A 13,768-nucleotide genomic window follows, 5' to 3' on the forward strand; every position below is an offset into this window, starting at 1 on the left:
TGTATTGTGGCTTGTTTGCTCAGTGGTGAGAATCACTGGGCCAGTGAAGTCGGTGAGTGTGCATTACCTTCCCCCCTTCAGAGCACAGTGGTGGTGGTCAAGGTGATCCTTTATTTCTGCACCGATTAGGATCTTTCAAGGGATACATCAGTGTGAATATCGCTATTTGTCATATGTTTTTCAACGCTGCTTTGGTGGACTGATTCATGCTGGGACTATTTTTTATATATATATTTTTTATATATATATTTTTATATTTATGTCTACAGTCTTTACAAGTTTTCAGTGAATGTGATTGGGGAGTGAGCTTATCATTCTTTTTTGCGCTACTAGAATTTTTTGTATCTACATATTGCTTGTATTTACATATATTCTCTTATTTCATGCTTCTGTATTTGCTTGAAAATGTGACTATTAGCTTAGCTCTCTACTCCTCTGTCTGATTACTATCTGTTTGTAGCGTTTAAACACTTCTATACAATACCATACCAGCTTATAGAAAAAAGAAATACACTTACCGTATATACTCGATTATAAGCCGAGGCACCTAATTTTACCACAAAAAAACTGGGAAAACTTATTGACTCGAGTATAAGCTTAGGGTGGGAAATGCAGCAGCTACTGGACCACCACGAGACCCAAAACAGGTGCTGCGGGCATGGTACAGGAGATGCAGGGCTGTGGGCATGGTACAGGAGATGGTTCGGGTATGGTACAGGAGATGCAGGGCTGCGGACATGGTACAGGAGATGCAGGGCTGTGGGCATGGTACAGGAGATGGTTCAGGCATTGTACAGGAGATGCAGGGCTGCAGGCATGGTACAGGAGAATCTCCTGTACCATGCCCGCAGCCCTGCATCCTGAGGCGATGCAGGGGCTGCGGAGGAGTCTCACTTACCTTTTGGTGAGGTGCCTTAAAAATGGCGCTGCCTGGCGCCAACACGTCACCGCGCATGTGCCATCTGCCCGGGATTTGCCGAACGTGTAGGTGCTTTCCTGAGCGGCGGCGGTGCATGCGCACTGACCGGAGAACAGGTGAGACCGTGACTTGAGTATGAGCCGAGGGGGGCTTTATCAGCATAAAAAAGTCGGCTTATACTCGAGTATATACGGTACCTTACTTGTGGCCCTTGTTTTAAAATGCTGCTGCAAATATTCAATTAGTTGAACAGTTCGAATACCCATGCTGTTGGCTCATGTGCCATAGTTACGTATGAGCCAGCAACAGGAAGACAGCAGGTATTCTGCGTATACCAAAAGTGTGGAATATCTGTAGGGGCTGGGGAACTGTGATACTTCAAAGCACAGGCTTTCCTTAAAGAAGTGACCCTCTATGAATCTGCATTATTTAACGTAAATTTTGAATTACATTTTTTTTTTCCTCCACAGGCTTACATACGTCGCAGGCCGTGAAGGTCACATGCTGAAATTTTTATCTTACATCAGTGTCAAGCGCCTGACCCCGCTACCGGCTATTGTTTCTTATGTACGTTAACACCTCCTGTGCCTGGTGATTTATCAGAATGCTGCACCGCAGATCTGTGCTAAGAGAGCCCACTTACATTGCGGTACCACATCTGCTCTGTGGATGGTGCATTGCAGTGCTATTCATTGCTAATGGCATCCCAACACACTGTACAGTAGTGAGCAATGCACCACAATGAGTATACGGTGCGTGGTGGTGTGCTGCATTGAAAATAAGAAAAAGGAATGTATTTTATGGTCTGTTGCGATGCAGTGGTGTGAATCCAGTCTAAATCATCATTTGACTGGAATACTGCCTTATCCAGTTTTGCTGAATGTGGTTGGGAAGTTGGATCCAAAGGTCCCCATTCAGTACACCAATATTATTGAAGAAAACATTTAGTTCAGAGTTCCACTTCTAATGGTAACCTGGAAACATGGAAGTAGTTATCCACCTGACCTCCAGAAGATTTGCCCCCTCTTCATGACCAGGCCATTTTTTGCTATACGGCACTGCGTTACTTACTGACAACTGCATGGTCATGCAATGCAGTACATAAATAAAATTTGTAAAAAATTTTCCCACAAATAGAGCTTTCTTTTGGTGGTATTTGATCGCCACTGTTTTTTTTTTTTGCACTATAAACAAAAGAAACAATTGAAAAAGAAGCCAATATTTTTTACTTTCTCCTATATAAACATATCTAATAAAAAAAAAATCTAATTTATTCATAAATTTGAGCCAATAAGTATTCTGCTACATATTTTTGGTTAAAAAAAATATATATCAATAAGCGTATATTGATTGGTTTGTACTAGTAATGGCGGTGATAAGCAACTTATAGCAGGACTGCGGGGTAAAATCTGACACTTTATGGCAGTGGTCCTCAACCCTGGCCTACAGGGCCCACTAACAGGCCAGATTTTCAAGATAACTGAAATACATCCCAGGTGATATCATTTGCTGCTCAGTGATTGCAGTACTCTAGTCTGCATCTCCCCAAGGTAATACCTAAAATCTGGCCTGTTGGTGGGCCCTGTAGGCCAGGGTTGAGGACCACTGCTTTATGGGAACCAGTGCTAAAAATATACATGGTCATTGCACTGACACTGGCTGGGAAGGGGTTAAACATCTATGGCACTCAAAGGGTTAAATGTGTGCCTAACCAGTGTTTTTGTTTACTAAGGGATGTGCTCGATTTTATTCCCATCAAAGGGAAACCAAAATCCAGCACATCCCCGCTGATAGGATGAAGCTGCCTTGTTAACATATGCAAAGCTCCGTCCAGTGTGTCTCCTCAGCGATTGGTGGATGTTGGCGCACATCTATTGGTAGAAGGCATACACACCCCCTACCTGGAAGTGCAGAAACACATACATACATACATACATATATATATATATATATATGATTCTGCACACAACGGCCCCCTTGTAGCAGTAAATCTGCTATAGGGCAGTCAGGAAAAAAAAACTATGAAGGGTTGGAGGGTGTTCATTATCATCACTTTTCTGTCTCTCCAGGGTATCATCGGAATGATTTATATCATCCCAGCGGATATCAACACCCTCATCAACTATTTCAGCTTTGCCGTCTGGATATTTTATGGTCTGACCATCGCTGGCCTTGTCGTAATGAGATTCACCAAGAAAGACATGCATAGGCCAATCAAGGTAAATTTCCTTCCTGTGGTTCACAAGTTGGCAGGTTTTCTAAATACAGTCCTAGGCTTTGACCTATACCAACCACAAGGGTGTGACTAAAGGTAACAGACCACTGGACTTGGAGGGGCCCCAGTGCCATATGGATACATGGTAATCACATCCAAAGGCTAATACCTTTAACATAAACTGGTCCATGCAGACAAGGGGTCCCAGCAGTTTAAAATCCACCTTGGTGTTTGTGAAAATTTTTGATGCAATGCCAAAGCTGTAGGCCTTTTCTGTGGAAATACTCCCAAATCTTTACATTCCTGGGTCATTTTCAGGACATGGCAGTCATTGGGCACTCACCCTCAGCATTGCAGAAAAAAGTGTGCTTCATGATTGTAAAGCTGCACGTGTGCAATGCGCTCTTTCCTGTGGCAGCTTAGATTTCCAGTTGCACATTCCCTCCAGGATTCTCACACTGCTATAGTCCTTTTCCATCTCACACTTTGGGCTACAAAACAATTACCACCAAGCCCTTTCTTTGAGAACTAATGAGATCATCATCACTTTAGTGAACCTCAACGATGGCAGCTTAGTTGCCATTTTGTTGTAGCTCATGTCCTGGAAATAAACCCCAGAACATAGGAATTTAAGTTGTAGCTCATGTCCTGGAAATAAGCCAGAACATAGGAATTTAAATATTGGCAGTATATCCGTCAGATTTCATGGATGACAGAAAATGGCGTTTGCAAAGGTTTGGCGTTTGCAGTAAACAGTACTTTTACAAATAGCATTGTATTTTAAACTACTGAGGCCCCTTCTCTGCATGGACCAGTTTAGGTAAAAGATGAACTTTGGTAATGGGATGGGGGAGATCCATCAATTTTTCAACCCCTATTTATTGTCGTCTTTCCCAGTTGGCTTAAATCAGTAAGCTTAGGAAGATTGTTGTAATGCCCCCAATTCAGTCCAGTCTGTAGATGCTACAGTGAACACTAATCTCACTGTAATGAGATAATCATTTCTTTTATCTGTTACTGTGCATTTCAAGGTCTTAATGACCTCAGCTTCTGTTAATTTCCATCCACCCCCCCACCCATTCTTTGACCCCATGATACACACAGCCGTACAAGTATGCGTAGCCTGCATATTGACCTTCCAATTGTATACAGAAGTGTGCCAAGGGTTGTGTAAAGCACCCGTATGTGCATGGATGTATGCGCCGAATGCAGATTGCGTGATTGATCAGTGCATACACTAATGCTCATGCTGGTGCTTCACACAAAACCCATGACTGGGTACTCGGCGGCAGCAGCAGGGCCCAGGAATGTCAGTACTGTAGGCTGTACAGCCTTGTGCATTAAGCCTTTTTCTGGAGACTGGTTGAAAATGTTGCTGGGTTATCACCAAGCAATTTTGACTGGCAGTTGCTGGATCTCTAAGCACACTGGCTGCAACTGATTTTGAATTAGGTTCAACCCATGACCCTGGAGCGCCCACCCACTTTCTTTTTGACACCTGTTTCTCACCTTCCTTCCCCCCCCCCCCCCAAAAAAAATTTGTTTTATGTTGTGCAACGCTACATTGACTTGAAAGCACTGTATTTTTGTAATGTATGTATGCACTGTCATAGGGCTGTACTCAGTTCTAGGCCTGCTAACATTGAGTTGTAATATTTGAAAAATAAATCCCTTGGTTTCTGGTAGCGCTGTTCTGGACCTATTACTTCTCTCTTTTGTAAATTAGATGTAAAGGCTGAGGTGTAAGTGGCATGCCAAGGTTGGATGCGGGCTGGATTCTGTATTGGTATAGATCCTTTCTGATGGCAGCTTAGAGTCTGTACCCTCAAAATCAAGACACTAATGGCATCTCTAGGTTTCTGCCTTTATAGTTGACCTTTTAAATTAGTGTGACTGAGTAACATATTACTGACATATTACTCTTCCCTTTCAGGTTCCAATTGTAATCCCCATTTTGATGGTTCTGGTCTCTGCCTATCTGGTGATAGCACCCATTGTGGGTGAGCCAGAGTGGGCCTATCTATACTGTGTTATCTTCATCCTCAGTGGACTAATACTCTACTTCCCATTTGTGCATTACAAGGTCCGATGGATACAGAAGATAACAAGTGAGTATAGCCATCAAATAAAGAATGACAGTACCCAATCTGAATACGGTTTTATATCCTTTTAGTATACACGTGTATGCATCCAAAATCCCTCCTGTTCTAGAAATGATAAGGCTAGAGGCCAGAAAACACTAACCTAATAGTAGCAAAGAGTGAATCCTACTCCTGTACCAGGTTTTAGGGAAACTGTAACTTGGAGTGGGAGAGCAATAGACTAGTATAACTAACATATTACATTTACCTGTTGCTCTCCTTTACAGAAAACTCCTCGTTCTCCAATAATGCTTAAAGTAGAATTCCAGGCACCACCTTAAAAATGCTCCTTCCCCCCTCCTAACACCTATTCTGACTAACCTATATAAGAAAGATGTGTACACTTACCTATTTTCAGGTAGCTTCAGTCCATTCACGTGTTCTCCCCTGTGTCAGTTGGCAGCAGCTGCTGGGGAGAAGACAGAGCACTCCCTAAACAGTAAGTAAAGTCTAGAGTGGTGATCTTTAATACTGTAAAGAAGGGTGGCGCTCACTGGTGTCAATGAATAACTGTCCTCTATGGAAAAAAGATCGGAAAGTGTCTCTGTATGGTAACACTCGTGTTTATTGAAATCATAAAGGGTTAAAATATTGACCATGACAATCCCGACAATCCTACACCTCCTTGGGTTGCTGTGGGATACCAAAGGAGATGTACCTACAGCAGATGTAGGATTGTCGGGACTGTCATGGTCAATATTTTAACCCTTTATGATTTCAATAAACACGAGTGTTACCATACAGAGACACTTTCCGGTCTTTTTTCCATAGAGGACAGTTATTCATTGACACCAGTGAGCGCCACCCTTCTTTACAGTGTTGCCAATTCATGATTTCATCCCATGTTTAGGGTCTGGCAGCCTTGGAAGGTCACAGTTTATTGCTCATTTATACATCATTGCTATATTTGGTTCCATTATTACCTAGGGACATCTCTATAGAATCAGCGCCTGGACTATTTGTGTATTTAGTGGTGATCTTTAGGCTTCCAATGGCCCATCCGTTATTGGCTCTCCCTCGTCACCCCTGAAGCAATGCTGGCTGACACAGGGGAGCCAAATCACGTAACTGGACTGGAGTGGCCTGAAAATAGGCAAGTATATAAATCTTTCTTAGTCAGAATAGGTGTTGGGAGGGGATTGTTTTAAAGATTACTAGGTGATGTCTGGATTTCCACATTTAGATTTTAATAATTAATAATTTAGATTAAAATCACAAACCTTATACTTACCTGCTCTGTGCAATGGTTTTACACAGAGCAGCCCTGATCCTTTTCTGGGGTTCCCTCGCTGGTGTTTCAGGCCAATCCTCTTTGGGGTTACTTTCCATGCAAGCTTGCTACCCACTCCCTCGTCACAGCATTTGATTGACAGCAGCGGGAGCCAATGCGCATGTTGCTGGATTGACTCAGGCAGGGCTGGGGGAATCCTGCAGCAGAGAAGATTTTTTTCTTTTTTTTTACCTTAATACATAGAATGCATGAAGGTAAAAAAAATTTTGAGGCTTTAGATCCACTTTTACCCCTTTCACCCAAAATTCCTATATTACAAAGTCCTGAGCTGAAATTTGGTTAATAAACCAACACTTTTTGAGGCTGGCTCTTAATCTCAGCTGTCAGTGACAGCTCAGGTAACCAAACAATTATGAATGTGTTTTTTTTTTTTACATCATTGTCAGCCTAATATAAAACAAAAAGCTTAAAAGTGCACCAAATAAAATTCTTACGTCCTTAGAGTAGAATTACAAATCAGTCATATATCATCGTACTTGAGCAGATGCCTAATGATTTATCTTGGGTATCAAAGAACTCTGGTAATAAAAATGTTAAAACAGAAATTAATTATTTGCCTGGAGTTCGGCATGAAGCTGATCTGGATGCACTGCCTTTAGTTTTGATATTAGACGGCACTGAAGGAGATGATTAAAGCGTTTTGGAATCTGAGGATAAGTCAATTATTTAACCTGTTCTTGCCAGCTATACAACCTGTATATGGCAAATGGTCTTGGACACAGAGCGGCCGCATGTGTCAATGGGGGAACGGCTTTTCTGTGCTGAGTGCACATTCCCCGTAGAGTAATTAGGATGTCACGGGCAGCTCCAGATGTATACTTGTGATCGGGAGCTTCTGACCATGTGGCAGCCTATCACAGCAGTCACAAGAACTGAAAGCCCATCTCCCAACATTTAGATCCTCTTAAAGGGGCAGCGGAAGAAGCATTAAGCTAAGAGTGATTTCTCTGCAAAAGTTGAGGTCACTAGCAAGAAAAATACCTATGGAGTGGGGTAGCAAAAAAAAAAAAAAAAAAATACCTATGGAGTGGGGTAGCAAAAAAAAAAAATAAAATACCTATAGAGTGGGGTAGCAAAAAAAAAAAAAAAAAAATACCTATGGAGTGGGGTAGCAAAAAAAAAAAAAAATAATACCTATGGAGTGGGGTAGCAAAAAAAAAAAAAAACAAAATACCTATGGAGTGGGGTAGCAAAAAAAAAAAAAAAAAAACCTATGGAGTGGGGTAGCAAAAAAAAAAAAAAAATACCTATGGAGTGGGGTAGCAAAAAAAAAAAAAAAAAAAAATACCTATGGAGTGGGGTAGCAAAAAAAAAAAAACCTATGGAGGGGGGTAGGGTTATAAAGGAGATGCCCAGGGGGTGTGCACTCAAAAACGTTGCCAGTGCTTATTCACATGAAGGTTTCGAGCCTGTTACTCAGGGTCCATGAATACTTTGCTTGTTCCCTGAACTATAAAATTAAACTATATCTGCATCTTTATTTCAGAGCCAATCACTATGTACGTACAGATGATCATGGAGGTGGTGCCAGCAGAAGAATCCAAAAAATAAAGGACATTGTGAATGCGTAGTGCTGACAATCTGAACTCTGGACACTTCTGTACCTATTGTAAATGAAACTTTCGAGAAGCAAATGCATCAAAATATTGTTTTCCATGGAAGTGGACCTGGCATCAGTGTGTCCCATGCTGGGATGTCTGCAGTGACCAGGAATGAAAAGCTGGATACATCAGCTAAGACAGGGACTCACTAATTAGCGGTGGGCCTATGGACAAGGATGTTTTTGTTTCATGAATGTCAGAATTTGGTTTGTAAAAAATTCTACACCTAAAATCACTGAGCAGCTGTGTGACATATCCTCAATCAACACATACTTCAATCACAGTACAACTCCGCTCTTCCAACCCCCTGCCTCTATGCACATAATAGGGGGGTTCCTTGGACATTTCAAACTGTTTTTTTTTTTAAATGTATGTTTATCTAATCACTTAATGTAAATATTGTGTTCTTGTGGTTGTAAACCCCATTCATGAAATTTGACCTAACCACATATCTGCAGTGTTTACTTATCGCTCTCTCTCTCTGGTGCTCCTTTCTCTGTTAATCAGCAGAAATCACTTCTGACAAGTTCTTTGACACAGAGATAACAGCAGCTGAAACTTTGTGCCAGGGAGGGAGATTAGCAGGGAGCTGATCTATTCAGAATACAGCTCTGCATGTTCCGTCATTCCTCTGCCTATGTGAAGGAGGGGTGTGTCCCTTTCCTCCAATCAGCTCTCACACAGTGTAAGCCCAGACTCCCCACCCACAGCTGAAAGAGGAAGAATGATTTTTAACAGGATCTTCACTTTCCAAAGAGTGTAGAAAGGGGAAGTGAACAGGTATACAAGTAAAACTTTTGTAGGGAGATTTGTTGAATCTGTTTATCATCTGAGGCTATTCACTTCACTGGGTATATGTGAGGGTTTACAACCACTTTTAAATCAATCCTTGTTTTTATGTACAGTTTACAATAAAATATGTACACGGGACAGTCATTTTTGCTCATTACATAGGCAGGATCTACTTAGCATTGTGCAATGAAGGTACTTTACTGATTGTACTGTGGAAGACCATCATTAGACTAATACAAAAGAATAGTAACCCTTTTCCACCATCCAAACAAGAAGTGTCACTTTTGTACACTTCAAATAAAATCTGTACCAAACAAAAAAAATGGGAGGGGGGGGGGGGGAGCTGTGTGATACCATTTTGTATTTCTAGTCACCACAGTATGTGACTGGGCCCACCCCCTCTTCACTGCCTGTGATTGAAAGCCAATGGCTCCTGCTGCTGGTGTCTGAGCCTATGAGGGAGGAGTTAGCAAAATAAGCTACTGCTGTCACGCACATCACTGGATCGAGATCGGGCTCAGGTAAGTAAAGAAAGGGGGTGGCTGCACAGAGGTTTTTTATTACATTAAGGCAGAGAATGCATTAAGGTAAAAAAACCTTCAGCACCACTTTAAAGGGTTAGTTCACCCTTTCACAAAATATAAAAAGGAACTAACCTCACTACCTCCAGTTCCCGCTGCACTTTCCTCATCCCTTGATTATCTATTGCTGGCCATGCTAGCTGACAAAGATAGTCTTGGCACTTGAAATCTACGCTCCTTAACCTTTTTTTTTTTTTTTGCCCGGGATGGCTCAAAATGATTCTCACTGGTCAGTGCAGTCATGGGCCCACACTGGCCAATGCCTACTTACAATCATGCTGCTCCACAGCTTTCAGCTGTGCACTGAATTGGTTACGTGGGCAGCAGAAGATAATCAAGGGAGCAGTTAATTGCAGCAGGGATTGGGAATGTTGTAGTGAGTTCATTCACCTTTTCATTTTTTTGTGAAAAGGTAGACTAAAGCCTAGTACACACGCAACGAATTTCCGCCTACCGGTCATCCATCTTTTGTCTAGAGTGGTGTTTTGTTGGTTGGAAGGTGCCTAGACTGCACACGAATTTTCCCGTACGACAAAATTATACTTCAGAAGTGATGCCATGTGTTGGTTTGCTTTCTTTGTGTTCTTTCTTCTCTGAGCATGCCCAGTCTTGCTCATAAGATTTTTCCCTGTCGAAATCTGTACTGACTGCACGAAAATTGGACGTGATTTGACGGAGGACAAAAATTTTATAGTCTGCACACCAGATTTTTTTCGGCCCAAAAGTCGGAGTCGGTTGTCGGAAGCATCATACATCATACAAGCCGAAAATCGTCAGATCGGTCGTCGGATGAAAATTCCCGGCCGAATTTCGACTCGTGTGTACGGGCCTTAACTCTTACTAGTTAGTAGTGCTGCTTTGTATACCAATGTTGCACTTAAGTGACATTTTAGTTTGCACAAATTTACCTTTGCTTAAAGCGGTTGTAAACCCAAAAACGCAAAAAAAACCCTGCAAGATAAAGGCATAATGAGCTAGTATGCATCGCATACTAGCTCATTATGTATTACTTATCTTAGAACGAAGCCCCGACACGGACCCCCGGACATCACTGCAGGCGCTGCCATGATCCCTCGCCGTCTTTTCCGGGTTCGGCGGCTCCGGCCAATCACAACGCCGGATGCATGCGCGGGAGTGATTTTCCGGCAAGCAAAACTCGTGTGAGCGGCTGCATGTACTGCAAATATCTACTAAAGCATGCCGGTTTAGGAGATATTAATTGTACCTACAGGTAAGCCTTATTATAGGCTTACCTGTAGGTAAAAGTGTAAAAAAGCGGGATACTACCGCTTTAAAGCAATTAAAAATGTGGGGACATTTTTATTATTTAATATCCTCCTTTTCAGTCAACCTTTCTCCTGTTTTGCACAAGCTTGGCCCCATCAGATCTACCAATAACCTCTGTATGACGCTACAGGGGCTAGTTAGTATATGGAGAACAGGATAAAAATGTATTAAAGATCAGATTTTGTAGAAGACTTACCGTAAAATCAATTTCTCTGATGTTTGATAGACACAGCTCTTTATCTTCTTGACCGTTGGGTTATACTGCCCCCTTACAGGAGGAGGACACTAGGCAGGAAAAAACTTGACTACGTCTATGGGGCAGTCACACTCTCAGCTATAGGCATTCAGTTTTGTTACAAGCAGTGTCAGAAGAAAGCCAACTCCACAGAGGGGGTGGGTGCAGTGATCATCAGAGAAATTGATTTTACGGTAAGTCAAAAAAACCAAATTTTTGTAAAATCTTACTGTAAAATTACTTTGAGTCCTCCGACAGCCACCCACTCATACAGTCTTCACTAATGGAGTTTCTAGAAAGAAAGAGCCTAGAAACTCCATTAGTGAAGACTGTATGAGTGGGCGGCGACTGTCGGAGGACGTAAGAGAAATCCCATTTTCTCTTTCGTTCATTAAAGCGGAGTTCCACCCAGGGGATACTTTTTTTAATAAAAATACCCCCGGAACAGTCAGGGCTAGTACATTCCACAATGGCTAGCCTCTGATCTGTCCCGGGTTGCACTTACCTTTTAGGAGAAATACTTACCTTGAAAAAGTTTTCTCCAGCGCTGCCATCTCAGGTGTGGGCAGCTTGAAGCCAGCGCGATCCTCTTCTGCGTCCTCTTCCTCCTTCTTCGGTCCCACGATGCACTGCACCGGCCCCGCCGTCACTTCCGGTGCGCGCACGTCATCCCTCCACAGCTTCTGGGCATGCCCAGAAGCTGTTTAGAAGGGAATGACGCGCGCGCACCGGAACTGACGTCGGGGCCGGTGCAGGCGAATTGATTCCTGGGAGCGATGACGTTCAGCTCCCAGGAATCATTGCAAACCCCAGGAAGTGACGAATCGCCGTGGCCGCCGAGGGGAGGAAGAAGGAAGTAAGGTAAGTATATTTTCTCTACAAGGTAAGTAAATAAAAAAAAAAAATTGCGATTATCCATTTGTTTTTCAGGTGACCCGGAGCGAGAAGATGGAGGTAAGTATAAATTTAGGGTGGAACTCCACTTTAACGGGACACAGCTGCTTATCCTCTTGACTGTTGGGAATTTTTTCAGGTAACATGGAGCTCAACCATAAACTGGAGCTCACCTGAAAAAAAAACAACAATCCACCCTCAAATAGGACCAGGTTCTCTAAACAGCAGCCTGCAAAACCTTGTGGCCAAATGAAGCATCCGCAGATGCCAACACATCCACCTTATAAAACATTGTGAAAGTGTGCAAGGATGACCATGTAGGCGGCCAAGTAGAGTGCGCCTTAACAGGGAAAGCAGGAACCTGACCCTTAAGTGAATAGGCCTGAATCACTGTCTATCTGGATCCATCTGGAAATGGGTGCAGCAGAAGCAGCCAATCCTTTGAGGTCCATCCGTAAGAACAAATAGGGAGTCTGACTTCCTAAAAGACTCTGTAGCTGTCAGGTACACCCTGATTGCCAGAAACACATCCACGGAATGCAAGGCAATCGCCTTAGGATGTTTAGGCCTGGGACATAGGGAAGGCAACACAATGTCTTTATTCAAATGGAAATCAGAGACGACCTTCAGAAGGAAGGACGGACAGGGACAAAGATCCACCTTATCGCTGTGAACCACCAGATAAGGCGAATGACAAGACAAGGCCGCCAACTCCAGCACACATAAGTAATAGCCACCAAAAAGGCCACCTTCTGGGACAACTTAAGCAGGGGAACCTCCCGAACACTTTTGAAAGGGGGTTTCTGAAGAACTGACAGCACCACATTGAGGTCCCACGGCGGCAATGGAGACTGCACTGGAAGAGCCAAGTGTTGAACTACCTGTATAAAGGTAAGCACCAAGGAATGTGTGGCCAATGGGCATTGAAAGAAAACTACTAAGGCCGAGACCTGGCCCCTGATGGTACTCAAGCCAGGCGCTGCTCAACCCGCTGTTGGAGGAAAGCCAATATCCGAGCCACCGAAAAAGAGTGAGTATGAACCCCCCAGACTCACACCACAAAATGTACGTCGTCTAAGTAAGATGGTAGATATTCCTAGAAGTAGATTTTCCAACCTTTACCAGCATAGAATCACCAATTCAGACAACCCTCGATCCTTCAGCACCTGGCTTTCAACAGCAAAGCCCTCAAAATCAGCGACTGTAAAGCAGGATGGAAGATTGGTCCCTGGGACAGCAGATCTTCCCTGAGAGGAAGTCTCCAAGGAGCATCGGCGACCACCTGTACCTGATCGGCGTACCAAGACCAGTGACGCCAGTCTGGAGCCACTAGATCGACCCTAATCCCTTTTGCCTCGATCCTGCGCAGGAGTCTTGGCAGAAGCTTGAGAGGAGGGAAGGCGTAAATCAGACGGTACTGACTCCAAGGAGCCACTAAGGCGTCTGTGGCGTCGGCTAGAGGATCCAGAGACCGTGCTACAAACCTCTGAAACTTCCAGCACCCGCATGCAAGCCCGGAGGGATGACCGTCTGCTGGACAGCAGAAGCTGGATTGCCTCCTGCAATTTTTGGAGTTTGTTCAGAGGAAAAAACATTCTGGCTGAAGTTGAGTCCAGAGTCAGACCCAGATAGTCCAGTCTTGTGGATGGAACCAGGAGCACACTTCTGAACTCCCTCAGTTCGTAGAGTAATCTCAAAGTTGTCCATGAGAGCAGTCAGAGATTCTGCTCGCAGAAGAAGATCGTCCAAGTACCCCAGCACCGCGATCGCCCTCTGACGTAGCAATGCCGGGTCCACTTTTACACTTTTGTA

The 13,768-nt window shown here is 43.4% G+C and overlaps 1 protein-coding gene across 1 annotated transcript in view; it reads left to right on the plus strand.

Moving 5' to 3' along the window:
- Positions 1-8,387, plus strand: part of SLC7A9 (solute carrier family 7 member 9) — an 85,840-nt gene extending 77,453 nt beyond the window's left edge. Inside the window, exons 10-13 of the mRNA XM_082270437.1 lie at positions 1,390-1,486; positions 2,989-3,138; positions 5,068-5,242; positions 8,053-8,387. Coding sequence (XP_082126563.1) covers positions 1,390-1,486; positions 2,989-3,138; positions 5,068-5,242; positions 8,053-8,117 — 487 coding nt within the window. The 3' untranslated portion in view covers positions 8,118-8,387. The remainder of the gene's footprint in view (positions 1-1,389; positions 1,487-2,988; positions 3,139-5,067; positions 5,243-8,052) is intronic.
- Positions 8,388-13,768: the final 5,381 nt, after the last annotated feature.

The sequence above is a fragment of the Pelophylax lessonae genome (genome assembly GCF_965119305.1).
Source record: "Pelophylax lessonae genome assembly, chromosome: 10".
Lineage (NCBI taxonomy): Eukaryota > Metazoa > Chordata > Amphibia > Anura > Ranidae > Pelophylax > Pelophylax lessonae.